The sequence below is a fragment of the Phaseolus vulgaris genome, chromosome 3, assembly GCF_051622355.1.
Source record: "Phaseolus vulgaris cultivar YP4 chromosome 3, ASM5162235v1, whole genome shotgun sequence".
In the NCBI taxonomy this organism is placed as follows: Eukaryota; Viridiplantae; Streptophyta; class Magnoliopsida; order Fabales; family Fabaceae; genus Phaseolus; species Phaseolus vulgaris.
Genome location: NC_143500.1, coordinates 52,866,914 through 52,894,786, shown reverse-complemented (window position 1 = coordinate 52,894,786; position 27,873 = coordinate 52,866,914). Strand labels below are relative to the sequence as shown.

The window sequence follows — 27,873 nt, the reverse complement described above, 5'->3', positions numbered from 1 at the left end:
ACAATCCAATAAATATTATTATTTTAATTATTTTTAAAATTTTATAATTTTGTTAATTTTGAAAAAAATTCCAACTTTTTACATTTTGCGCATTTTTATTAAGAGATTTAAAAAAAATTATTACAAATATTAATATTTATGAGAACTCTTATCTTTACCCACTTGACACATTTGTTAGACTACCTCACATATAACATCTTAATTTTTAATACACAAATTTTGAAACAAACTTCATTAGAAAAATAAGATAATTTGTTTGAATGAACTTCAAAAGAAAATAAGATAATTTGTTTTTGTTAAATTAAGGAAGACGAAGTAGCAAACAGAAATAAAATAAAATAAGAGATGAATGATGGTACAGTACAAACATGCATTATCCTAAACACAACCTTTATATTCTACATTTTATTTGGCTTCATTGTTGGATTCGAAAATCCTACGACAACTACGTCATCATTACAGTTTGCACCGTCTAAGGATTTAGATTCTTTCGTCTTTTCTTCTTTCACTCTCATCTTCTGCCTCTTATTTCTTGCTTGGTATCATCTCTTTTACTCTCTCTTTCTCTCTCTGTTGATGCTCTTTAACAATTCACACCTTATCTCTACTATGCTACAAATACAAAATGAGTGATTGATTCAGTTTTCCTTCATTTTCCGATTTTGTGAATGAAAAATTTGCTGGTAAATTCATCAAAGCTAGCGTCTTATCTGGTTTATGACATTTCCGAGTTTACATTTCTTAATGGGGTGGTTCAGTGGTACGCGTACTGAGGAGTTATTTTCCCCAAGGGAAAATCACACGAGGAGAGTCTCTGTTCTTCCTCTAGTATTTCTCATCTTCTATGAGGTTTCTGGGGGACCCTTTGGTGTTGAGGACACTGTGCATGCAGCAGGTCCTCTATTAGCCCTTTTGGGGTTCTTGGTTTTTGCAGTTATATGGAGTGTTCCTGAGGCTCTTATCACTGCAGAGATGGGTACAATGTTCCCAGAGAACAGTGGTTATGTGGTTTGGGTCTCTTCTGCCCTGGGTCCCTTTTGGGGGTTTCAGCAAGGGTGGATGAAATGGCTAAGTGGGGTGATTGATAATGCTCTGTACCCGGTTCTGTTTCTCGACTATTTGAAAGCTGGAATCCCTGCATTGGGTGGTGGGGTTCCCAGAACCATTTCTATTTTGGCCTTAACTCTGCTTCTCACTTGCTTGAACTATAGGGGTTTAACCATTGTGGGAACTGTTGCTGTTTTTTTAGGAATTTTCTCACTCCTTCCTTTTGTGGTCATGGGATTCTTGTCAATTCCAGACTTGAAACCTTCAAGATGGTGTGTGGCAAATCTTGATGATGTTGATTGGAATCTGTATTTGAACACTTTGTTTTGGAATCTCAATTATTGGGACTCTATTAGTACTCTTGCTGGAGAAGTGGAGAATCCAAGGAGAACTCTTCCCAAGGCTCTATTTTATGCTTTGATCCTTGTAGTTCTGAGCTATTTCTTCCCTCTTTTGATTGGCACTGGTGCTGTTCCCCTCAATAGGGAGTTGTGGACTGATGGGTACTTCTCAGATATTGCTGAGATTGTTGGAGGAGTGTGGTTGAGGTGGTGGCTTCAGGCTGCTGCTGCAATGTCAAACATGGGAATGTTTGTTGCTGAAATGAGTAGTGACTCTTTCCAGCTTCTAGGAATGGCTGAGAGGGGCATGTTACCTGAGTTCTTTGGCAAGAGGTCTCGTTATGGAACTCCTCTCATAGGAATACTCTTTTCTGCCTCTGGTGTGATTCTACTCTCATGGCTGAGTTTTCAAGAGATTGTGGCTGCTGAAAACTTCTTGTACTGTTTTGGGATGATTTTGGAGTTTGTGGCATTCATATTGTTGAGGATGAAGCACCCCAATGCATCTAGACCTTACAAGATTCCAGGGGGAACAGCTGGAGCAGTTGCTATCTGCATTCCTCCCACAATTTTGATCTGTGTTGTGATGGCTTTTTCCACCAACAAAGTACTTGTTATAAGCCTCATTGCTGTTCTGATTGGCCTTGTAATGCAACCTTGTCTCAAGATTCTGGAGGAAAGGAGATGGATTAATTTCTCAGTTAGGTATGAACTGCAGGATCTTCACAATGAAGAGAGCACTCACTCCTTCATTGGTTAGAGTTGTGAAAAGAAAATCACACTTAATGAACAGAATCTGAAATTGAAATGCATTTTGGCTTCATCCTAAGCTGAGTTTGTTGATAAATAGGACAGAAATTAGTCAGTACTCATCAGACACCTGAAGCTTGAGAATTAGAATGTTCTAAGAAGTATCTTTATTTGCCTTTTCTATGTATCTATTAACTTGCTCAATATCATGCACAATCTTTTGAATAGAAGCTGATGCATTCATTTAATTAAAATAGAAACCATTTTATAAATTAAAAAGGTATTTGAAATATTTTATATTATTAATACAAATTTATAAAATAGTTTTTAAATTAATATCTAATCGTTAACTATCAAATTTTAATTATTTATTATTTTATATTTTAAATTAGTCTCTATTAATCTTTTATAGATTAATTTAAAAACTAAAATATTAGGAATTAAAATCTTAGTAACTAATTTAAATATTAATTTAAAAACTATTTTATAAATTTTTATTAATAATAAAAATCGCTTTAAATATCAATAATTGTTTAATCTCTTAAATAAGAAAAATAATGAGCTTTTCATGTACCAACATTTTTCTAGTCTCTTCTTGCTTACCTCAATACAAGACTTTGCATTGGAGCTTATGTTAAGTGCACCTTTGGTACTTTTGTCCACTTACAAGTTAAATAAAGGTTAAAGTTTAAAATAAGAATTTTGTCTGTTTGATGATTTTATTTTTTTTATTTTTTTACCTTTTAAGTTTTTTCTAAAATTAAAAATTGTTTGGTAAAAAAATAATATTTATTTAAGGCTATTTACTTCACTCTAGGCAAAAATATATTGATATGATTCAACATGTTGTTCAAAAATAATTTAAGTAACACAAATTTATTTTAATGATAATAAAAGTGTATACAAATATTAAAGTATACACATAAAATGTTTAATTTTGAGAATGTTAAATTTAATTAAATATTTTTATCACAATAAAACATGATTCATAAATATTTTTACTAGATATAACATTAAATAAACATAATAAATAATTACAACGAAAGTAAAATATTTAAAATTTTCTATATTTTCTTTCAATAATTTTTTGGATTGATAAATAAATTATTTAAGTTCAATGATGAAAACATATATAAAATATTTCAATGAGTAACTGAAAATATTTAATAAACATATTGTTGTAATTGCGAATTTAAAAACTTAGCAAAAAAGTTTAAGATTTAAAAAAGATCTTGAATCTAAATTAAATTTAAGAACAAAAAATATAAATATTTGTAAATGTGAAAATATTATTTAACCGTGTCATTTACTTGTTTAAGTAACAATTTTTTATTTCGGTAGTGGAAATTAAGAACTATTTCTAAAAAAGTATGTTGAGACTTCACAAGAACTAAACATAATATAAAATAAAATAAAGTATGTATGAACATAATATAAAATAAAATAAAGTATGTATGAATACTTTATGGAAAATTTTAAGTGATTAATGTTTATATAATGTTGTTATTATATAATGTAAGTTAAAAGAATTGTCGCTTAATATTAATATTAATTGATTATTTCATTACAAGAAAGTATTAAAATAAAATTAATTTTAGAAATTAAAATAATTAATCATTATATTAATTAAATTAAAAATTCTTTATATTTAAAATAATTTTAATTATTAATAAAAAATTATAAAATAATATCTAAATTGATAATAATCACTAATTACTAAGATTTTAACTACTAATTACTTTATTTTATAAATTATTCTTTTAAATACTAATTTAAAATATAAAATAGTTAATAACTTAACCTTGGTAACTAATTTAGATACCAATTTAAAAATTATTTTATAAATTTTTATTAATAATAAAAATCATTTTAGATATAATAATTTTTTAGTCTCTAAAATATATATAATTTAGTCAATAACTAATTATTTTTTATCTTTAAGGTTTTTTTTATTTTTATTTAATGATTTTTTGTAATGTTTATAGATGTGTATGTGATTGACACTAAAAATTATAGTTAATATGTTGACAATTTTGTACTAAAGCAATTTTATATTGAAATATTTTAAAATTACATTGTGACATAAATCAACCACCATAAAAAAACCTAATGAATGAAAAAAAAGTTGGCAACACCATAAAAGAACAATTAAAGTGTAAGGGCAAAACAAAGAACAATAAGTTAAAGAAGTTATACCTTTTATATAATTGAAGTTGAGAAAAGGCAGAGGAAATACCCAACCCATTTTCATCAACAAACCAATTACCAATTACCAATTACATGCATATATACAAACAAGGAATTGTTTCTTTCACAAGAAAACACTATCAACACCTTATATATATATAAACAAAACAACCAAAACAAATCCAATTCAAAGCATTGTGACAGAATTTCAGTGAGTAATAGAAAACTATTTAGCCTTTAACATATTTGGAGCTATGGCTTTCAGGCAGAGAACATCATCTTTACGTCCACAACTTTCTGTTAGTCGCGTGTACGAGACTTTGCAGCCTCAGTCAGAAACTAAAGAACTCCCAGAAGCTTATCTTCTACTTATTTATATTCCTGGTTTGCAAATTTTACTTTTATGTTCTGATATAGATTGAGTTCACTCTTTTGCATCTAGATTTACTTGATAATGAGGAATGTGTTAAAGTGATATATGGTAATTGATAACATAAAGTGATAGATTGAGTTGTAATTGTTTAATCACTTCTGCATAGGAATTCAACTTAGCCAAACACTGCATGCACATCTCTATTTTAAACTTGCAACATATATTTTCAACAACGAAAAATAGTTTCAATTAATATGAATGTAGTACACATTTAATCAACTTTCCTTGATTCTGTGTACAAAAAAGCTTTATCTTAAACAGGCAAATCTTGAATGTAACTATCTTTCTCACCTAATTTTACAGGTTTTCCAAGGGAAAGTGTAAAGATTACCTATGAGGCCCCTTCACGAACGGTGAGGATATCTGGAGAAAGACAAATTCGAGGTACACTATGGCACCGAATTGACCAATCATATCCCATTCCTGATTATTGTGAAGCAGACGCACTTCAGGGCAAGTATGAAGCTCCAGTTCTCACCCTTACAATACCAAAGAAGTCCACAACCACTTCACAAGCTGCTCCTAAACAACAAGAACCGGTAACATCCCAAGACAAAGGTGCAGTAGCTGAATCAAAGCCTGATGAAAAAGTTCAGGATGCTACTCCACCACTACCTTCAACTAGAACTGAAGTGGAAGAACCAATTGAAGACAAGAAAAGTGCTTCACCACCAAGCCCTGACTTCCAGGCACAAAAAAAGGAAGACACACCATCTCAAACCCCTTCAGAACCAAGTAGGGACCAAAAGGGTCAAGAGGAAGCTGTAGAAAGAGTTGGTCCTACTGGTGAGCCTCAAATGGGTGAAAAGGAGTTGGAGAAAAAACCAGAACCACCAAGGTCAGCCACAATGCAAAGAGATGAGAAGCCTCAAAAGGGTCAAGAGGAGGATGAGCCAAAATCAACACCAACAGTGCCAACCAAAATGGAAACAGATAAAAAGCCTGAAAAGGGTCTAGAGGAACTTGAACCAAGACCAACAACAACAATGCTAACCAAAGTCAAAACAGCTGAAAGGTACCAGCAGGATGAAGAGGAATTGGAACCAAGGCCAATACCAGGAATGCTAACCAAAGTAAAAACAGCTGAAAAAAGTCCAAAGGGTCTAGAGGAAAGTGAACCTAGATCAACACCAACCAATGAACAGAGAGTCAAAAGAGATGAGCAACCTCCAAAGGGTCAAGAGGAAATTGAACCTAAATCAACACCAACCATGGAACAGAGAATCAAAAGAGATGAGCAACCTCCAAAGGGTCAAGAGGAAGGTGAGCCAAAACCTGCAATAACAAATGTTTCCAGAAAGCCAACAGTTAAAGAGCAATTGGAGGAAAAGAGGATAGAAGAAACAAGTGCTGATGCTGCTAAGAAGGAAAGGAACTCAAAGAATGAAGTTAAAGAGGAACCTTATGAGTCAAGACACCCGAAAGATAAGGAGCAAGCTGAGTTTAAAGAGAAAGAAACTGAGACAGAAAAGTTTCTAGAGAAGAAAAAAGTTGAGAAGAAAAAGGGAAAGGTATCTAGCAGCAGAAGTAGTCAGAAAAAGGAAGGGAAGAGTGGAGAGAATGCAGGGAAAAAGGTTGGGGGTGTCTCCCAGGTATTTTCAAAAGTAGAAGGGATATTGAATGAGGAAGAGAAAAAAATAGCAGCAAATATTGGTGCTGCAGTTCTGGTGATTGCTGCATTGGGATATTATTTATCTTATAGGTTTACCTCTTGAGAACTTAAAACATGTTCAAATCAATCTATGCTTTCTCACACTTGTACATCAATCATAAACTGTAACAAAAGTCATTGTGAATAAAGAGCGCATGCAATCTATGATTCTTCTCTTTTTAAATAACTTATCTTTTTTAAAAATAACGGTTATATATAATAATTTTTACCTTTAAATATATTAATTTTCCTTTTAAGAAAGAATATACTTGATTATTGTTATAATTTGATAAATAAATTTATTAATGAAAAATTTACTTCTTATAAATTATAGACAATCTCAAATAAATCTATGGTCTCCTATTTAAGCAGAATTTTTTTGTTAGAGATTGTAAGATTATGCATTAGTGTAATATATATAATAAAGATAACATAACAAACTTTTAAATTTTTTTAAAAATATAAACACAACAAATTCTTAAAAATATTTAAAAAATATGGACAGAGAGACATTGATGTGCCTGTGTTTAGTATATATAATATTAATAAGTTATATAAATTTTAGTAATTCTAAAATTAACATATTAAAAATAATATTTATAAAAAAATTCAGTGTTATATACGCCTAATATTTCTTAAAGATGTAAAATTGGTTCCATATTAACCATTCTAGTCAAATTAATTAATATATTGAAATATGACATTGTTAAAATTAACATGTCAACTTCCTTAAACGTTAGAACCAAATTGGCATATCAATATCATGGACAAAAATTAGATTTGGAGAATTTATTGTTGAAATTTAATAAACACTTAAATTTCATTGAGTAATTGATAAAGTGAGCTACTTGAATTCGATGATGGATATTTTGAAGAGTTATTATAATTAGTTTAGTATTTTAGTTGTAACTTGTAACCCTGATGTTTTATGTGTTGTAAGTAAATTTTTAATTTTTTTTATTTAATTTTGATTAAAACTATTTTTAAGAAGTGTTTAATTTTTTTAAATGTTAATTTAATTTTATTAATTAAAATTATTTTTAGTGAACTAAAATATTATTAATGTTAATCGGTTTCCAAGCTAGAACATTTAGTTTATTAAATTTTCATCTTAAATTACTAAAATAACTTAATCATTTTAAAGAGTGAATCTCATGTTTTAGCCAACTAAAACACAATCATTTTAAAGAATATGAAAAAAAGATAGATATAAAAGAAAAGAAAATATAAATAATTTTTAATTTTTAATATTTAAATAAACCTTTTATTTTTAGATTAAATTTTAATTTTTTTAATATTACGTAATCATGTATTTATTCAAACACAATCTTAGGCCTAATGCAAGTTGAATTTGCTATTGTTATAAAGATACATGACACCATGACACTAAATATGGTATCGTGCGATTTACAATACGTATACGAAACGATACGATTTGACCTTCTCCCAATATGAATCAATTGAATAATCATATTGTATGAGTATCGTGAAAATCATAAGAAAAAACGTTGAATCGCAAAACCATTTCATCATATGTATCAATTGAAATTTAAAAACCCTAATATCAAAATTGTATCCACACGAACCTATCTCTTCTCTTCTGTTACACGAGCCTCTTCTCCTCCAATAGTGAGTAAAAAAAAAAGACTTATATATTACTTGGAAGTATTGTAAAAGTCTTCCTAGTTACACACCAACGACACTACTCTTTTTTTGAGGTTGTGTTTGCTTAAATTGTGTGGTAAATATATGTAGATATAACACTCAACATGAAATATGAGATTTTTTTTGTTATTAATTGTATCTTTACATGTTTACATATCTTATATATTTAATTATATTATTAATGTTTATGAATAATTTAATTACATGTTATATTTTTTAATGTTTAAAACCTCTAAGAAGAAATAAATGCGGAAGAAAATGAAGTACTGGAGAAAAAAAATCCATAGCTCTCAAGAAGAAATGAAAAAGGTAAAGAATGAAGTTCATAGCTCTTAAGAAGAAATTGAACTTAAAAAAAAGGTGTAAAAGCTACGTAGGAAGCTCATTGGTCAAAGTTAAAAGGTGTAGGTGTTATGTGTTCACTACTATTTCGTTTGTTATAGGATAATAGATGATTGAAGAACAATAAGAAAAGAGAACAATACATTTAAATTGTGGGTGTAGTTCAATTAAACTCTTAATTGGTAATTCAAGTGAAGTTACCAACTAAAAAAATCAATATCCAGGCTTAAAATTTCAGATATCAAAGTAAATTGAGCTGAGTTATGAACAACACTCTTAAAATATGAACAAATCAGACTAGAGTTATGAAAAAACGGGCTATAAGTACCGCATAAAAAATATTCATTGAGAAACATGTTTCCAGAAGTCCAAATTTAGTACATACCTCATATATGTAAGCTATCATTTTTAAATAGATTCCTATTATATCTTCCCAAAAAGTGATGTGCTTCCAATAATTTCACAGGCTTTCTGTTCGCATTCTAGTTTCCCCCACCTTGCATCAACTCGTTCACAGGGGAATACTGGTTTGTCAAGGCTGTTAAAAAGAACATAAAGTTTCATGCAGATCAGAAATTTTGGCACTTACACCTGACAGTCCTGTTTGCATAAATTTCATCTCAAGACATTTAAAAGCTAATTTTAATTTTTATATAAATTAATTTAGTTTATGAGAAACTTATTTCATTCAACTTCTTCAAAAGCTAATTTAACTTACACTACACATAAACCAATTTTAACTTATACAAAGTTCATTTCAATTTATGTTCTTATTTTCTTTCCTGTAAATGTCTACAGAAAAGTTTATCCAACCATTTCCTTAGCTTTGCTAAGGTTGACTGCAGCTACTTTGATATCAAGGACCAACTCATTTATGAGTTATGATCCGCTTTATATATCACAAAAAAAAACACTTTTGGGCTTAATGCATGGACAATGGACAATGGACAAATCGATTTTTACCTAGTCAAAAATTTAACTTTATTTACAAGGTGCGACAACAAGGATCAAACAACTTGAGCAGAACAGAAAAAGAAGTCAAAATTTTGACCACGCCTATCAGTTTTTTATAAGCTATACTTAGAAGGGATTCTTTCTTTTCAGGTATCAACATAGCAAGGTCTTCTTAACTACTAGCAAACTGTACTACACAAATTTTAAAGGAATAAAAATTTAGAGCATTTCTTAACTCTAGACTTCCCACTTTTAAAGCATATTTGTCCAAACAGCAGAAAATCAGGCCGAAAGTTTTAACAGGGCATACCCATTAACATACTAATAGTGGCTTAGACTGACAACATCCATGGGCAAAAGATGAGCCACTTGTTAAAGGATACAGTGGCAATAATTACATCTCATAAACCATAACAAGCAGAACTCACCTTCTATTAACAACATTGTGAACATGACACAACCACTGAGAAAATTCAGCATGTGACCCAGCCTGTACAGGATTTGCTCTGCCAAACATGTAAAGAGCGTAAGCAAAAGGTTAACTAAACTAGAACTTTTGGAAGACTAACATGAAGATGCAATTAAGCAACATCTGAAAATTCTAGCAGATTAAATAATTCATTAACATGAATCTTTGATACAGGATATGAAGATCCATAAGACCTAAGTTGGAGATGATTAAGGTCAAAACATAGTAGTAGAAAAGTTTGACCTTTATGTTGTCAGGTCAAATCATAGTCATCTACAGTAGGATGGTTAAAAAACTAAATTACTCAATAACAATGCTAATAGAGACAACATGTGATGTGAGAATTTCAGATGAATGAGTATTTGGGGCTGTCCTCTTGCAGCAAATACGGCATGGATTTGCGCATGCTAAATGAAACTAATCTTATATACTTAGTATTGCTGCAAAAGAACCTTGTTATAAAACACAAAATGTAATGACTAAATAACTCTTTTAGAAAAAAAATAGGAAAGTAATGATAAAATAAGAATAATTTTACGGGCTATGTAGTTCAGTTGAAAAGGTAAAACACAGACAAGAAGTCTGCATTCACTGTTGAGAGGCAAAAATGGCATTATACTTAAAGAAAACCCTTGACTAAATGCCAATGGTCAAACTCTGGTAGATTATTATCCGTCATGAATTTACAATTTTAACCAAATTCATTACTTTGCACATCCATATCCATAATAAAATGAAAAATTCAATGAATAAATGGGGGAGAGAGAAAAATTAAAATAAACAATTATAATCACATGTGATTAATTGTAGGATAAAGAGTGAGTATTGACATACCTAAGAATATCTTTAAAATGATCTGCACATTCCCTGCATGGATACATTCGAGATAATATTTGTACCTGTGTAATAATTACATCCTGTTACAACAAGATTTTACAGTCTAATAGCATAACTAAATGTCCCTACTACCATACGAATGGAATTTTGACAAAGTTCATTATTTGCCTTAAGGTCAATCCCTGGTTAGAATCTGTGTTAGATCATAAGTTTAGAACAATACTCCACCTTAGTTTAAGTATAGGGATAAAACATTCCTCCCACACACTTAATGTCAGGATAATATATTGTCATATTGACATGATAAATCAGACACTAGAGTTTTTGTAACACAATACCACAATATAAATTTGCCTGCAAGGATTTCTTCTAACAATTTCAACAAAGGCTCAAATAGGACCACATCATGTTCTAACTACTAACTTCTGGATGAAATTCTATCATTTATATCTACAGACAAAGGAAGCAAGGAAGATACCAGTTCTTTTACATCCTTCTTCTGCTGTCTTGTAGGGTTATCTGGATACTGAAAAGAGAACAAGGTCATTCATTGCAAAACATCATTTGTCAGCACTCACCTGTACATTGTCTCCTCGCATAAAATAATTCAATACTTATGCAACAAGAAACAACAATTCGGTGCATAATACATGACATAACTAGATAATTAAAAGAAATGGAGGAATTAATATCAATAGTATCAGTATAAATTGCAGTGATAAAACCTGAGCTGCTAGAGTGTGAAGTAAAGTCCAAGTAGCCCTTCCAAGCTCTTCTTTAGGCACTGGGGTTGTAGACTTTCCCTATAGAAACAAAACAATGTTTAAAAGTAAAGCAATTCACAAAATTTCATATGCATAAAGATATCCCCTGAACATATGAATCCTAGATGAACCTATTCAACTCAATCAACGATCTAACAAGGCTACAAATAATCACCATGTTTACATATATACCAACAATATAGTAACCCCCTCCCCACCACCACCACCACCACAAAGAACATATTTTTAGGGGAAAAAACGGGTGTTTGTTAAAAGCCTCAATCTAGAACTCTACAGATGCTAATCAAGCAGGCATTGCTAGTGTAGCTTAGATAAATAAGGTTTGCAAAGTAGCAAAATAATGCTTATTAAGAAAAGAAAACCCTAAACATCTCATATACGCATGTATCAACAAAGACTTTCCAAGATGACGATTTTACCATTCACACTGCTATTAGAATTAATCCTTCCCAGTTATGGGAAAGGAGATGACAGATCTATTGCATATTGTACAATCATCATATGACGATAATAACAAAAAAGAAAATTATAAACTTTATCGCAGCAAATCAAAGCATGAATTAAAGAAAACATTTAAAAAAAGAAAGTAAAAAGTATTCAAATTCAACTAGAACATAGAGTAGAGACAACAGTAGATCCAATTCAAAAAGCACAAAGAGCAAAACCCCACTCACCGGTAAAAGAGTAACAACAAAGATTAACATTGATGATATGGATACCTTGACAGCAGTATCGCCAAGTTGTACAGAAGATGTAGTTTTTGCAAGTGGAGCTTTGGTGGAGGAAGAGATAGACAAGAGAGAGCCACTACCAGGGAGCCCTGATGACTGAAGATGAGGACCTATGAAATTAGAGAGATGATGTTGAACAAAATTTGAGACTTGCTCAAAGTTTTCAAACAGGGCCAGCAGTGGATTCACAGGCATGTTACCTGAATAAGAGTAGGAGATAGCATAAGAGAGAAAAAATCACACTCAGCAAAGCCCGATATCAAAATAAAACTAAACCACATGCATATACATTCGTTCGGGGTGGCAAAGACTTGAAAACCACATAGAACTAACAGCAGCGCATACACCTTAAAGCTACAAGACTTGAAATCTAATCAAAAGATATAAAGAGCTGCAGTTTATATTTTCTCAAACATATTGAGTGCATTTAATTAAACTAGGGCCCAAATCAGACTAAAGTCTTGATTCATAAATTTTTTTTCTTTTCTTTTATCGGTTTCTTGATTCAGAATGTTGGACATCTTACACCATTCCCAATTTCACATACAATCTACAAAAAAATTGAATTGCATGCAAAGGGTCAACAAATCTCAGCTTAAGGAGACTCTTTTCTTCCCAAGAACACTCTAGAAAATTCAACCAAGTAGTTAACATTGCCCATTCATAATACACACAAAAGAAAAAGACTACCGCATCATTCTCTTAATCACTTACATGAGACAAAATCTGAAACAAAAAAAATCGCGGCTTTCATGCAGAATAGCAAAGCAACACTATGAAACTCGCAACAATTTTATCAAACGAATGGCGTGCAAGCGTGAGAAAGCGCACTAGATAATCATGACAACGCTTAATGTGACAGTATCATTCAAATGGTTAAATCAGATACACAACGCAAAACCCCATCATTACTATTGCCACTGAATACAAATGAATGAAAGAAAGGAAGAAAATGAGTTACCGCCACAGAATACTGCCACAACAACGTTGTTCAAGTCTTCTTGGTTATGACCGTCTCAGAGGAAAATGGTTCATTTAGGCTTACGTGTAAAAAGTAAATATTTAATACATGAAAAGTAACTAAATTAATTTATTTTAGTATGATATCATTGATTCAATTTTTATTTCAAAAATATTTATAAATTGAATATTTAAATAATAGTCATATTTAATAACAACATTCATTATTTAAAATTTATTTTCGTAACAAAAATATAAATATTTCATAATAAAACAAACATATACACAAAATTAACATTTAAAAGTGTTCACGTATTTTTATATTTTAAAAATTATTTTTCATTTATTTCTTAAGATCAATTTAATACTGCTTTATTTATTTATGTTTAATTATTTTGTGTCTAATAAGATCTGTACTTAAATGACAAGTGTCATAGTAGATCTTTATTTATTTTTCGCCTAATACTACACCAATTCTTTTTATATTTTGGTATGTTTTTAATTCTTAAAATAAATTTTAGTTAAATCAAAAGTGGTGTGATTGTTGAATTTTTTTTTCCATACTTTCAGGTCAGGAATTAAAATACCTTATTATAATATATATATATATATATATATATATATATATATATATGATGAATATAGGAACAATTTTTTTAAGAACGGTAAATTTTTTTAAAATGATCTTGGATATATATATATATATATATGGTGATTGTTTAGGGTTATTTGTGATGATGAGTGTTGATTAGTGGTTTGTGGTTGTGGTAAATTTTACAGTATTTTTGGAGTTCGTATTTTATTTTATTTCTTTTTATATATATTAAATTCTACAATTCGTAACATTTAGTGTGTAATTTGTATTTTGAATGGTATAATTTGAAATATTTTAGATTGTAAAATTTGAAAAATATCTTTAAATTCAAAAATATCATTTAAATTTTAGAAAAAATATATTTTCATATTGTAAAATTCAAAATATAAATTTTAAGAACAAAGTGTAGTAAAGTGTAGTAGGTATAGAGAAGAAACAATCAACCTTAATCATAAATCTTATTTGTGATGTGAATAAGGTGTTCGAAGGAGAATTTTATAGTATTATAATGCCAAAGGTAACACACCGTGAAGTTCCATATCAATATTCACCCAAATCTTCATCACAAAAAAGATCAAATACAAGCAAAAGGGTCAAATGGGAACATTTGAGGAAATATTATCAATAATTAAGAGTAAAATACAAGGCAATGACTTAAGTAAGTTCACTTCAATAATTTTAAAACAAGAGTACAATTTTTTATCAGTTTTTAAATCTATAACTTATACAGTATAAGATTTTCAAATTTAAAATAAATAACGAATTTAAACACATTATAAATACTTTTATTTGAATCTTAGAAATTGACCATTTAGTTTATTTTAATTTTATATTCCTTTCATATATTTAGTAATTTAATTCTTCAAACAATTAGTCTAAAAAGATTATTTATAAGTCATCTAAACTCACTCTTTATTTGTTTTTATGATTAACTTGACATTCCAAACAACAACCTCACAACTTGTTTTCAAGGATAATATAATATTTAAAAAATAGATCTTTATAATTGTAAAAAGAAAGAAAAAGAAAAAAAAATAATGGTTGTATAATTTTATTACAGTATTAACATATTATTACTCCTTTTTAATGACTTGTTTTTTAACCTATCATTTTCATCTTTACTTCTAAATTAAATTTTAATTATTTCTAATGAATTTATTACAATTCTACATCACAATAAAAATTATTTATCATAATTAAAAACCATAATTTATATATTTAATTGAATCTATTTATGAATAATTTTAATTATAGTATAACTTATATATTTAAAAATATTTATTTATTATGAAGTTTAATTAAAAAAAATCAGTCTGGAGAAATTCTATAAAACAAAGAACAATACTGATTTACTTATGATCATTTTAGTTTTTATCTTAACAAACTCATGAATTTGCTAACCCACCATTTTTCCAAAAAAATAAAAAAGAACTTGAGAAAGGTTTAAATTTTAACCTTCAGATGCATGTAATCTAAGGAACAAATCAAGTTTCAGTTCTCTCCATATCATATCTACACTTCTATCTCTCTCTAGATGTCCATTAACAGAAGGTTGTCCAAGCTTAATTTTTCATATCAAAAGCAAAAGACAAGAAATTATAGTAAAATATGCTTTTACATGCATAAATTTGCAATAGGCCATTATTCATCAGAAAACTCATCCCCATAAAAACCATTACTACCATCCTCATCAACCAAAGATTTAGTTTTGAATTTTGATGGTTTGCTAGATTTTGAGGGTTTCTTCAATTTTTCAGCCTGCAACTCCAACACCTTCTCTGAAGGTTTCCTCTTTCTTTTAGTTCGTGTTCCCCAAGCATCATCTGCAAAGCAATTCTAAAGACTATGTAACAATTGCACACACAATATAACCTTCTTTCAGTAACAGGCAATCAGAGTCTGTGAATGTTTGGACTAAAAGTTTGCATACTTAAGGTTGAATGATCTTCATTTTGCAAAAGTAACTCTCCTTTAGACCATTTCAAACTAAGTTTCAATGCAAAATTTAGACAACCCAGTTTACAATAAAATACAATTGAAAACCAAACAAGAAGTTTTCAGTTTTACTTTTTGAATGTACATTGAAAACCAATTATGCCCTATGTATATTTGACATGTGAAATTCAGTAAATTTGCTTGAAACACAAGGAAGAAACCAATACTAAAAGGTTCCTTTAAATAAATTTGCTGCCTGAGTTACAAATTGGGGGGTTCAATACTTCATTTTCTTCATTTGAAAAACCAGATTTCTTAAGAATCCAAATACTTAGCTTCTAGCACATAGTGTAAGGCTTGACATTACCTTCAAGAGGACTTGAGTTATGATTCATAGTATGTTCATTTGGTCCAGCCTCTTCCGAAAGTGGGGATCCTGAGTTATTGCTATCCACCAACTTGGAAGAACTTTCTATGAACTTGTCCATCTGTTCAGGGGCATCACAAGTGGGAGTTGCAGGCAGGAAACATAACTCTTCTTCAGACATTTCAGAGTCACTGAAACCAGGATCTTTCTCCACGGTTACAATGTCAACTTCGTCATCTTCATTAACATCCGATTCTTTTACCTAAAAAAATGTGAACTTAAGACTAAAATTTAACAGGGAAATATAAAGAAGACCAGCATGACTATCTAACACTACCTTACCTTCTCAGTCTCAGGAATCAAATCAAATTCATCTTCTCGCTCCACATACTCCTCATTTTCCTCAAGCTCTTTAAAATCAGGAGCAAAAGCACTCCAGTTCTCTGTGTAATCTTTAGCCCAGATATAAACTATGCCATTCAAAGAAACAGATACAACAATAGGACGTACAGGATGCCATGCTAAATCAATAATGGCTTCCTTAGGTCCTTCAAGGATTTTGACAAGACGCCCAACTCTGTCCCATATGTAAATCTTGTGCTCTCCTTTACTAGCAGAACCACCAACAACCCACTCACCATCACCACTGAAGCAGGGTGCTTTCCAGTGAACCTTCGTGATTAAATCTTGAAGCTCCCGGAACAAAATTAAGCATTTTGACCCTACAGCCTTCAACTTCTCAACACCATCTAGATCATTGAGGTTCTCATTCAGATCGTCAAGTGCTCTAACTTCATCTTTCAGAGGTAGAAGATTTTCATAGATCCTAATTATTCGATCATTTGAGTTTGTTAAAAGATATTGTCCATTCCTGCTGAACACAATGTTCTTCACTACAGAACCACCAGGAATAGGAACCATGGCACGCACCTCATTATCTATATAGTTAATTATAAGAATTTCCCCCTTTGAGTTTCCCACATAAACCAGGTTTCCGTTCTTACTAAAACACGCAGCAGTTGGTGAGAAGGAGGTAATTCCATCGGCACACTTATTACGTGAGGCAGGGGTTGCTCCACTATTAGATATCTCCAAGACAGAAACTTTAAGAGAAGTTGTATTTCCTGTGTTCAAGTCAACAATCATGGGAGCGCATGAGAGAGGGCATGCCAAGCAAACAGATGGTTTAGAGGAACCCGGATGAAGACGAGCATGCAGAGGCGTTTGTTGTAAAACTATTCTTGTTATTCTCTTACCACTCATAACATCCCACAGTGAAAGTGACTTGTCAGCAGCTGATACAAGAATTCGGTTACCACACTTCGACCAACAGACACTGGTTATTGGAGATGAACAATCATTATCTCGGAGCTCTTTAGCAATGCCCCGGGTTTCAAAATCCCAGATAACACAACTTCCGTCATTGCACCCAACTGATTTAATTGGTCAAAAGCAAGAGTGAGAAAGCTGATAATGTATAATAGCTCCAATTAATAATTCATAAAACTAATTTTTTATTATATTTATATACAAAACATTTAAAATAAAAATAGGCACATGCTATGCAATGCAAGTTTATGCATCAAAACAAGAAACTACTGCATAGACCAGAAAGAGATACTCAGTATGAATGTGGTGATGATCTTATTGTGCAACCTTCCATGGTTCCACTAGACCCCATTGGGTGCCAATACTGCTGAGACAATCTCCCACACACTCAGCATATATGTACAGATTAGTCCCAACAACATTCTGCATACCCACAAACCAAAATTCTTCAAATAATTAGCACTAGCGAAAGCAATATATCTTCCTTTCTAGACCATAATGACCGGAAACATGTGATAACTGCCACCATAATCCATAAATCATCAACTCAAACAAGGCATATCTCCAAGTCTACAACAACTCTATCTCTGAATCTCTTCTGCCTTATTGCCAAAGGATTGACTGTTTGCACAAGGTAAAGTTGCAATATCCATGTTTTCCATTAACCTATGACTTAGGGTTTAGGGTTTACAGGATAAGTTTCAATTACAAACTTGCAAGCCATTTCGATACATCATTCACATGAGTCAACATACTAGTTTCAATAAAAAAAAACGACTATTCCCCACTCAACCAAATCACACACTGCTTAAAGCACATACCAACTTAACACATACATATACACAATAATCAAAACATTCTAAAAACCAATAAAACCAAACCACATCATCCATATCATACCACGTTGTTCCAGTACACGACCGATTATAAATTGGTAAAGTAATCATAATTCCTGTCACAAAGTATCATCAATTGCCAGAAAAAACAGCAAAGCAAAACGGACAGACCTAGGTTGTATTTAATTGTGTTTTCTTTTTTAATTTTCCAAAATTATTTTATCAAAAAGATTTCAAAAACTGTTTTTCAGTATGGTGGGTGAAGAATATGTCCCAGGGCAAAGAAGAATACCATAAAATTAAAAGTAAAAATATCAAAATAACTGAAAAAAAAAATGTTCTTTGTTAAAAGGGAATGTGAGAGAATTACCAGCAAGAAGTGTACCACGACGATTGAAGGCAATACATTTCATACACCCATGTTCCAAATACTCCTCTATCACTTCCGGAAAATCTCCCTGCAAGGGGTCTTCAATATTGCACAAGAAAACCCATTAATGTTAAAACTTATGAAAAGAAAAGCATGAAATGGAAATAAAAGTAACTTCTTTTTCGTTGTTTTACTGGGTACGCATTTTAAACTCGTCAAAGGTTAACTAATTGAGTGTTATGGACATAAACAAAAAACAAAGGTTAAAAAAGATTATGCTGGGTTGCTAAAACAAAGAAAAAGGGCGTGAGAGAAAGAAACTGGAAGAAGAAAACGAACCAATGATTTGTGCGTTCATTGTTGCAAGAAGCTTCGAGTGCAGAGTGTGAGAGTGAGAGAGAGAGAGAGAGAGAGAGAGAGAGAGAGAGAGAGAGGTTGAAGTTAAGAAGGGGAAACTGAGGCAACACCAGACCAACAAGAACAGTGAAAGAGAAAAGAGGTAAGACAGAAATACAATAAATGTCTTTTCCGAAAATTCTATTATATTAATTATTGTCTTAAAATATTTTTAATTAATTAATTTTTAACTAAATTTATAAGTGTTAAATAGTAATGATATAAAAGAATTTGTCTTCACAAATTCTCACTTCACCTCCATAAATTTCCTCATTACTTCCATATTAATTATAAAAATATATTTTAATTTTTTTAAAAATAAATAAATAACCCTAAATAAATTATAACTTTATCTTTAAATAATTTCATCTACACTCCCGCGTCCCATATTATATTTCCCTTCCAAGTACAATGTGTAAGACAGTTTCATTTGTTTTAATCTTTTAATTTTTTTCAAAATTTAAATATATTTCTCTTCAATCATAAACAAATTCATCATTTGAGTGTGTAGGAGAGTGTTAGAAAAAAATTCATTGTATTTGACATTTTTCAATACTAAGATAATTTTTTTTTTTAGTTTATACTTTATTTTTTGACATTGTTGTTTTTTCTGGATTTTGTGGGTCCAAAATAAACAAACGAACAAAAACACAATCATCAATCGTAAAAGCACCACAAAGCGTACCTCAATCATCATTAACCACTACCATCACTTGAAAATAAATAAAAAAACACTAAATTTCTATCATAGTATTATTATATATATTATTATATATATATATATATATATATATATACACGAGAAAGGTGTGAAAATGAAGGCTTTCTCTTTTATCTACTTGAAAAATATAAATAGTTAAAAATTATATATAGTAAATAACATTATTTATTCCGAGCTTTTATCAAATTACATATATCATATATTAATAGTCTTTCTTATATAACATTTGATTAAAATTATAAGGAATATATCTATAATGAGAAATAGGTACAATTCTTTTTTTTTCAATTTTTTTTTCTTTGTATTTTTCATGTTAGTTGAGAAATAGTATTTCTTTAAATTAATTCATTCTATGATTTACAATTTATTATTTTGGTAATTTTCACTATATTTCTAAGAATTTTGGTGAATGCGTACATTCTCTTAATTATTATTTGAAGGTAAAGAAGAATTGTTGTAAAAAAATATTTTGGATTATATATGAATTTGATCATGATGATAGAGTATGATTACTAATGGATGGGTTGAAATTTGATTTTGAATATTTTTTAGTTAAATTAGTGACGAAGCATATGTTCACCCCAATAGCTATTTTGTTGAAAAGAAAAAAAAAATGAGGAAGCAAATATGCACTAACCAAACATGAAAAAAAAATCGATCAAATTTAAATATATAATAAAAAAATAAAATCGTGACAGATAAACAATATTTTAAATATCGTGATTCATCTAACTATGTTATCTTCTGAATTCAAATCAATAATATTACCAATTAGATCATAAATTTCACATGTAAGACAATTTTTTAATCTTAAAGAGCAAACAACAACTAAGAACACATACAATAAATAATCTAGTTATTTTCTATAAGAATAATCTAGTTAAGATCAAAATTAATTCATAACAAAAAGATTGAGATTACCTATTAAAAAAATCTATAATAATATAAGAAATCTCTACATAAACCATGTTATTTATGGATTTTTTTATAAAAGATAATTATTATTAACTGCTACTTGTGGATTTTTAAAATCCGTAAATAAATTTATATGTTGATATGATAAAATAAGTTACTCATATATTTTTTTTATAAAAAAAACATGTGACTAAATATTATTTTTATGATATTAAAAAAATCTAATTCAATTTTATAAAATCTTATATAAATAAGATTTTAGTTATTTTTATCATCGTTTTTATGTAAGTAATCTTTATTAGAAAATGTCAATCATTTAGGGTTTATTGAAGATTATTGAATTGTAATTTGTTATGAGTGTGCTATACTGATAATGTGATGTGAATAATATATATATATATATATATATATATATATATTATAATGATTATATTAAAGCTTACATAAATAAATATTTTTATTTTACATAGACTTTATGTGTAAATGGGATATTCTAGTATTGTGAACAGTCCAATAAGTACGCATACGTATCTTGAATTTTATATACAACATCTCATCTGATTTTATTTTACATAATTAATCTCTTTATTACAACCGCATTTCTATAATACTTTTTTTAAAATATTTTCATACTTTTGGGTATGTATGAAACCAAGTTTTAGAGTAAATAATTTAATTAAATAAATTTGTAATTTCATTTTCCAAATTTAATTTGAATTTTCAATTTAGCTTTTTGATCTTTTATTTTCATCCTTTAACCTAATTTTTCGTCATCATATTTTATTTAATTTTTCTTTAAAATATCACACTAATTAAAGAATCCTTTTGAGAGGAGTCTTATTTTTACCAATGCCACCAAATATTTAAAATAGATTATCTGTAAGTTACTTTCTTTGTTATTGAACCTTAATAATGTCTTTTTTTTTTTAAGTCTAAAACTATATTTAGATTATCTGAAGTTAACACCCTAACATATATATTTAAACCTTCCAAATTGTCAACAATATTCAACTCATTCACTTTAATATCATTTTACTACCTTCTTCTTCCTAGTTTTTCTTTTCTCCATTTTCTGCAACCATTCTTCAATTTGCACTTACTTTGAATTTTTCTATCTATGAGAAAGACAAAATCCATGCCCTATTTAGGTGAAGTTGCACCAACCATTCTAAAATCTCATCTTCCAAGACGATCAAGTTTTATGAAGTTAGAAACGATTGTAGAAGAAGAAATGCAAGAATCTAATTCACTGCACAGAGGTGTTCTTCTTTCTTTCCCTGTGCTTCTTTCTGGGTTGCTCTACATTTTGATGTGCAGAGGTGTGGTTTAACTTGCTGTTCAATTCAACAAATGTAAAAGAGTTTTGCCTATACTTTCGAATAATAAAGGTGAAAATTATACATTCAATCAATTTTCTTTTTAATATTTTATATCATTAATATTTTGTTGTTTGGATTAGATCATTACAAGAAAAACTAATTTTAAAAATTAAAATAATTAGTTATTATTTGATTAAATTGAAAATTATTTTATAAATTAAAAAATTATTAGTATCTAAAGGAATTTTTATTATTAATAAAATTTTATAAAATAATTTTCAAATAAGTATTTAACCATTGGTTACTTAGATTTTAACTACCTACTATAATAAAATAGTTGTAAAGATTAGTTTAAAATCTAAATATTAATATTTAAAATTTAGGTAGCTAATTTAGATATCAATCTAGAAACTATTTTTTTTATTAATAATAGAAACGATTTTTGGATAGGAATAATTTTGTAATCTCTAAATTAATATTTAATTTAATTAATATAACGATTAATTATTATTTTTTAAAATTTATTTTTGGATTATTTTATTCTTTTTCAAATAAAAATTCTTCATTTTAACATAATAAAAACTTCCACCTACTTTAACCACTATCTTAGAAAATTTTTATATATAAAAGAAACATAGAAAGTAATATTATTAATTATGATTTTTATATGAACCAAGGAAACTAAAATGCTGAGGTGTAAATTTGGTTAGAGTTTCAAATCATTAGTCTATGTTAATCTTGAACACAAATTTTTATAATGCAAATCCTAAAACTAACATACACTTCAAAACCACAACAAATAGTTTTTTCATGTAATCACTCACTATATTTTATTATATAACCATTATTATTAATATTTTTTAATATATAAAGGTACATAGTACCTCTGTTGCTAATAATAACACCCATATGAGCAAGATAATTAGAAAAAAGAAATCTCCACTTTTTCATTCTATTACGTGATATTGATACTGGACTTTTCACTAAACTTAAAATGATTTCAGTTTTATTGGTAGTATTATAAATTTACTTTTCTACAACATAACCGTGGCTAATATATTATCTTTTATAAGTCCTCTAATGGAAAAGTTGAAGTGATCTTGAAAATTATTCCTACAATGTTTAAACTATGGAACATATGAAATTAGATATTCAAATCATATCACGTATGAAGACAATAAAGAATTTTATGCTATTATTAATATGAAATAAGTACATTATTTATTTAGTAGGGAAAGAAAACCAGAGCAAAAGAGAAAACTTATATTTTTGCATTATATAAGCAATGTCTTTTACTATAAATGTGAGGTTCAGAAATTATTCACTACGCATTCATTATAGTGTGGACAAACCCATTGCAATCCCAGGAAAAAAAATTAAAGTACCAAAATGTTTTGGCAGCATATCATGCTTCATCATACTCATCACAAACAACAACTATGATATGATAAAGATGTGAAAAATAAAAAGTATTATGCTTAGTATTGTCCACTTTGTAGTTTTTGAGCTCCATCCATTTCGGGTTTTGACTTAGACTCCTAAGCAATATGAGAAAGAATTTACAATCTTCATAGATAATGTTAATAAGGTTAATGTTCCGACCTCAAGTCCGTTGAGATAACATCATTAGGATCAATCACCGCATTTAAGGTATTGTCTGCTTTGAAGTTTTTGAGTTTCATCACGGTTTTGTCTTTAAAAGACACCTTAGTGGATTAAGGGAGAAAAGTGTATTAAATTGTTATTCACCTCGACTCCTAAATGACATAAAACAATATTTTGATCATACCGGAACATAAAGTATGCACTGATGTCTTGAAGCAATTGTCTATGTTTTACCTTGTGCAATTAAGATTTCCATGAATTGCATGATTTTTACTTTATCTATATATAAGACTTGAAGAAAGAAAATTTGCTAAAGCAGTTCCCTTTTTGGTACAATCAACTCTCAAGATAGAAACAGTAAAATACATTCCTCAAAAGTCTGAAAAACAGTACACAGATGTCAATGACACCAAAATTTCTAACCAAATATTGACTAGACAATGATAAAAAAAGATGAAGAATCCATGAAAGAGAATCAATTCACAGGACTATGTCTTGATTGCATCTATTTTGAAGCCTAAATATCATACCTCAGTCAGGTTTTTCATGTTCATCTCATGACTCTTATTTTACCATGAAGTAAATGGTGACACAAGCTTGAGATTCTTATTGACTAATTACTGCTGCTGAATACATGTCTTCTTTAACATCAATACATGGAACCATCCCAGGTAGAGAAATGGAATTTTAGAAATCTTCTATGCCTCATCTAACAAGAAATGCCAATTTGACATGGTTGGTCTGATCACAACATACAATTAGAACAAAAACACAGGACTTCACAAGCTTTCCTGAAAAGATTCAGAGCGTGAGAAAGCAGCAGGGTTTGTCCTTCGAATTTGATTATGATCAGCACTTGTCTTAGATTCAAATGATTTAAAGACACTTCCTTTTATAATGATTTTGCTCTGATCAGATTTTCTTCCCAAAATTGTCCATATAGAACTGTTTGCAGCCTCTTCTGGGCCATTAATTCTAACAGTCTTAGGCACCCAAAGATTCTGTTTCATTGCAGCTTCCTTCGGTGTGCTTCCATCTCTAGAGTGCTTTCCCAAGGTTGGGGATCTATCACCAGAACTAGTACTGATGCTAACAGAAGATGAAGACAATGAGATGCCACTAAATGCAGATCCAATCAATGAAGACTCTTCCTTTTGACCAGCTAAGCTTGACATGAAACCTGAATACGAATAAGGTGCTGCAGGTAGCATTACTGTTGGTATGGAGAAGCCAGAAACTGCCATCATGGTTGGAGAACCTGTGTAAGGAGGACTAGAACTAGTGCTACTGGACCTAAACTCCTTCACATTCCAGCATGGATTCCATTGATAAGACCATGAAGGGACAGAATGATAATGAAATGGATGTAAGGGAATTAAACCATTAGAGTGTTGTGCCAAACCAACCTGCTCTATCTCATCAGATCTAATAGAGTTGCTTGAAGGGTCCTCACCATCATCTTTGATAGTGGAAAAGTCCACATCAAATTTTCTTTGGCCATTGAGACTCAACACAGTTTCTAAGGATTCACTAAGAGGATTTTCCTCCCTTTCTTGTCTTGAAGTCACAGAGAGTTCATTGGATGAGAGAATCATATCATCACTAGAAGCACTGGAATGTGTCTGGATGGCAGATGCACCATCAGGAGTCACAGGTTTCTGACAATACAGCAGAGCTGAGTGCTTGTTCTTACGCTTACCAGCCCCAACAGGAACATTTCTAATTGCCCCTCCAGCAGTCCAATACCTTTGGCAATTTTTACAGAAATGTCTAGGTTGGTTGACATTGTAATTGTTGAAGTAGCAAAACTTTGTTTCCAAACTATTGCAGCGAGGACATTGCAGGACCTTGTCTGGCTTCTTCAAAACTTTTTCTTCATCAATATTTCTTTTAGCATTCCTGTGGTCATTAGTCCTATGAACTACTTTGGTCACCAGTTTCAGTGAAGGATTTTTACATATGTTTCTTGAAGTATCACTACCATCTTCTTGAGGGTCAGTCAGTTTGCTAGAAACTTCTTCATTCAAAGGAACATCCACTTCATAATTAGTTGATTTTTCAAGTCCATTCTGCAATTGAGGACCATTTTTGTGTCAACTAGGAATACATGAAACAGACAACTTGCATTAAGAGTTAAGACCAAAGGTGCTACTACTAACTCTGTTACAGAATGTAAGGACTGGCACAAAGTATGCATTCCGATATAGTTTATAATATCACAAACTGCCACACACTAATAACATCTCAGTATTTATTTCATGGTTAACCTCCAGCAATAAGATAAGCATTAGATGAAAAATGGGACATAGGAATTTGAAAATGCCATCAACATTCAACTTCTAAAATAACCCAAGAATAAGAATCTCCATTCACCAATTATCTATCCATATTCCATTGCTACAGTTGTTATAACACAACCTACAAATTTGCCCATTTAAACTGCATAATGTTAATTACTCGTTAATCATGAAGTCCAAGTTAAAATTAGAATCCAATACAAAATTCAAATCAAATTCAACCTCTTATATCTACTGTAGCACCAGAAAATCAAAACCTGTTTTCTTTAATGTACTTTATCACTCCCTTTAACAAAATTCCAGCCTCATTCAGCACCTTTATAAAAACAACAAAAGTCTTATTCCATTAGGTGGAGTCAGATTCATAGATCCCACAGTATCATTAGACTCAATTAAAGACCAAAGTCTCAGAAATATTATTCACCATCTATCCCTTTTAACAATTTCCTTCAGTGTCTTTCTTGGTTTTCCTCCACCCTTTTTCACATGGCTAAAAACAATGCTATCCACTCATTTCACTAACTACTTTTTTTTTTCAAACAAAATAATAAAGTAAAAAATCTTCAGAAATCTGGCTCACAATATTTTGGGGGCTAATGGGCATGTGGACCACATCCAAATATTCATTATACAAATCTAAGCTTGCAACAGGAAGAATACATCTAGGTGCAAGAAAAAAGAGTTTTCTACCATTTAAACAAACAAAAAATAAATCATGTATAGCTTTCATATACCCATTTGAGTAAGGCAAATAAAGATTCAGCCTTTTTGTGAGTTTAAAAATGCAAACTTTAGCATGAACCTTACTGAAATTTTTTCACAAGAAAAGAGCAGCACGGGAGAAGGAGGAAGAAATCAGGAGATGGAAAATGAAAGAGTAGAGAAGAAGGGTTGAATGGCATGACCATGATGATGATGATGGGTTGAGGCAGAGGCTGAATCTGAGTCAATGAGTGTAAATCTGTGAATGGAGTAGTTGGCTTAATGGAAATATGAGTGTTTTGAATATCTGCTCCAAAAAGCTTTATTGCAGAATCTCTATCTTGGGACATGCTTCCCTCGTACCTAACCCATTCACTTAGGACCCAAAAAGTGTCTTAAGATGGTACAACATAACCCACAACCATGGGAACCAATCTGTTTTATTTGCCAAAAAAAGAAAAGAATGAGCAAAATGGTATATTGGAGTTACCCTTTTAAGATTTTAGACTATGGCTATGTTTCTTTTATATCATAAAGTACTTTTGGGAGGCAAATCCTAACCTGCTAGTTTTGGGAGGCATATCCTAACCTGCCCAGGGAATATGAAAGGTGATTTTTTTTAATTTGTGCATAAAAATGTATTTCCATTGTAAATTTTATAAAAAAAATAATTTTTTTCTTTTATTTCTTAATCAGTATTACTGCTATTATTATTATTATTATTATTATAAATTATTTTTGCACGTAAAGGCAATCATAATGATTACTCGTTCATCCTTTGATTCATAGAATAAATGTACAAGGACCAAACTCACAATACGTTATTTATAATTCAATAACTAATGGATAATTATAAGAAGATTTACCACTTCAAAAAAAATTTAACATAAGAATCAAAATAAGAGAAGATAAACCTTAAAACTTTCACAAAACTTACAAGCACTAATTTCAAACAATCTTCAAGTGTATTTGTGTTTACAAACTATGGAGACACCTATATATAAGGAGATTTTGTCCTAAGAATGGAAGAGACAACAAAAAAGAATTAACTTTGTTAATCAAGAGTTCACTTAGCTAAACAAAGACTAGCACGTCTTAATCCTTTTAAATTAAAGAATACACGTGAGTAGTAGTTCCTTGAATCAATGAGATATAATGATTTTATGTGAAAAACAGTGATAATTTTTGGAGAAGTCACACATGTAAAACACAAAATGACTCTTAAAAACTTGAAGGAAAGTGGAAGAGTCAAACTATCACATGTTACTTTGAAAGTGACATGTGGTAGTTAGAAGCTCTAGAAGACACATCTAACTTTCAAGAGACATGAATTT

At 30.1% G+C, this 27,873-nt stretch overlaps 5 protein-coding genes across 13 annotated transcripts; 2 read left to right on the top strand and 3 right to left on the bottom strand.

The window, feature by feature from the left end:
* Positions 1 to 374: 374 nt before the first annotated feature.
* On the bottom strand, positions 375 to 13,235 carry ERV1 (Erv1/Alr family protein). Of its 6 annotated transcripts, none has more exons than XM_090299850.1 (8): positions 13,154 to 13,235; positions 12,181 to 12,392; positions 11,402 to 11,479; positions 11,155 to 11,202; positions 10,674 to 10,738; positions 9,799 to 9,876; positions 8,802 to 8,954; positions 375 to 2,058 (listed from the first exon to the last, which is right to left on the bottom strand). In XM_090299850.1, exons 2-7 carry the CDS (start codon positions 12,385 to 12,387, stop codon positions 8,840 to 8,842), a joined length of 591 nt encoding a protein of 196 aa, XP_090155976.1. In that variant the 5' UTR covers positions 12,388 to 12,392; positions 13,154 to 13,235; the 3' UTR covers positions 375 to 2,058; positions 8,802 to 8,839. The 6 variants fall into 6 exon arrangements, with proteins under 6 accessions (XP_090155976.1, XP_090155974.1, XP_090155975.1 ...); XM_090299848.1 differs by having other exon boundaries at positions 1,924 to 2,058; positions 12,907 to 13,154; XM_090299849.1 differs by lacking the exon at positions 375 to 2,058 and adding an exon at positions 4,908 to 6,033.
* LOC137808588 (putative polyamine transporter At1g31830) lies at positions 718 to 2,368 on the top strand. The gene has a single exon (XM_068609767.2). It carries the CDS (start codon positions 718 to 720, stop codon positions 2,146 to 2,148), a length of 1,431 nt encoding a protein of 476 aa, XP_068465868.2. The 3' UTR covers positions 2,149 to 2,368.
* Positions 4,498 to 6,577, top strand: LOC137808587 (uncharacterized). The gene is made up of 2 exons (XM_068609766.2): positions 4,498 to 4,709; positions 5,062 to 6,577. Exons 1-2 carry the CDS (start codon positions 4,580 to 4,582, stop codon positions 6,471 to 6,473), a joined length of 1,542 nt encoding a protein of 513 aa, XP_068465867.2. The 5' UTR covers positions 4,498 to 4,579; the 3' UTR covers positions 6,474 to 6,577.
* A 2,064-nt stretch (positions 13,236 to 15,299) lies between the features above and the next one.
* Positions 15,300 to 19,082, bottom strand: LOC137808585 (protein RBL). Its single transcript, XM_068609763.2, has 5 exons — positions 18,924 to 19,082; positions 18,585 to 18,683; positions 16,392 to 17,482; positions 16,050 to 16,311; positions 15,300 to 15,570 (listed from the first exon to the last, which is right to left on the bottom strand). The coding sequence occupies exons 1-5, from the start codon at positions 18,940 to 18,942 to the stop codon at positions 15,389 to 15,391; spliced, it is 1,653 nt and encodes a 550-aa protein (XP_068465864.2). The 5' UTR covers positions 18,943 to 19,082; the 3' UTR covers positions 15,300 to 15,388.
* A 4,707-nt stretch (positions 19,083 to 23,789) lies between these two features.
* LOC137808584 (cyclic dof factor 1) lies at positions 23,790 to 27,031 on the bottom strand. Of its 4 annotated transcripts, none has more exons than XM_068609762.2 (2): positions 26,743 to 27,031; positions 23,790 to 25,609 (listed from the first exon to the last, which is right to left on the bottom strand). In XM_068609762.2, the coding sequence occupies exons 1-2, from the start codon at positions 26,887 to 26,889 to the stop codon at positions 24,320 to 24,322; spliced, it is 1,437 nt and encodes a 478-aa protein (XP_068465863.2). In that variant the 5' UTR covers positions 26,890 to 27,031; the 3' UTR covers positions 23,790 to 24,319. The 4 variants fall into 4 exon arrangements, with proteins under 4 accessions (XP_068465863.2, XP_090155969.1, XP_090155971.1 ...); XM_090299843.1 differs by having other exon boundaries at positions 26,645 to 27,011; XM_090299845.1 differs by having other exon boundaries at positions 26,640 to 26,898.
* Positions 27,032 to 27,873: the final 842 nt, after the last annotated feature.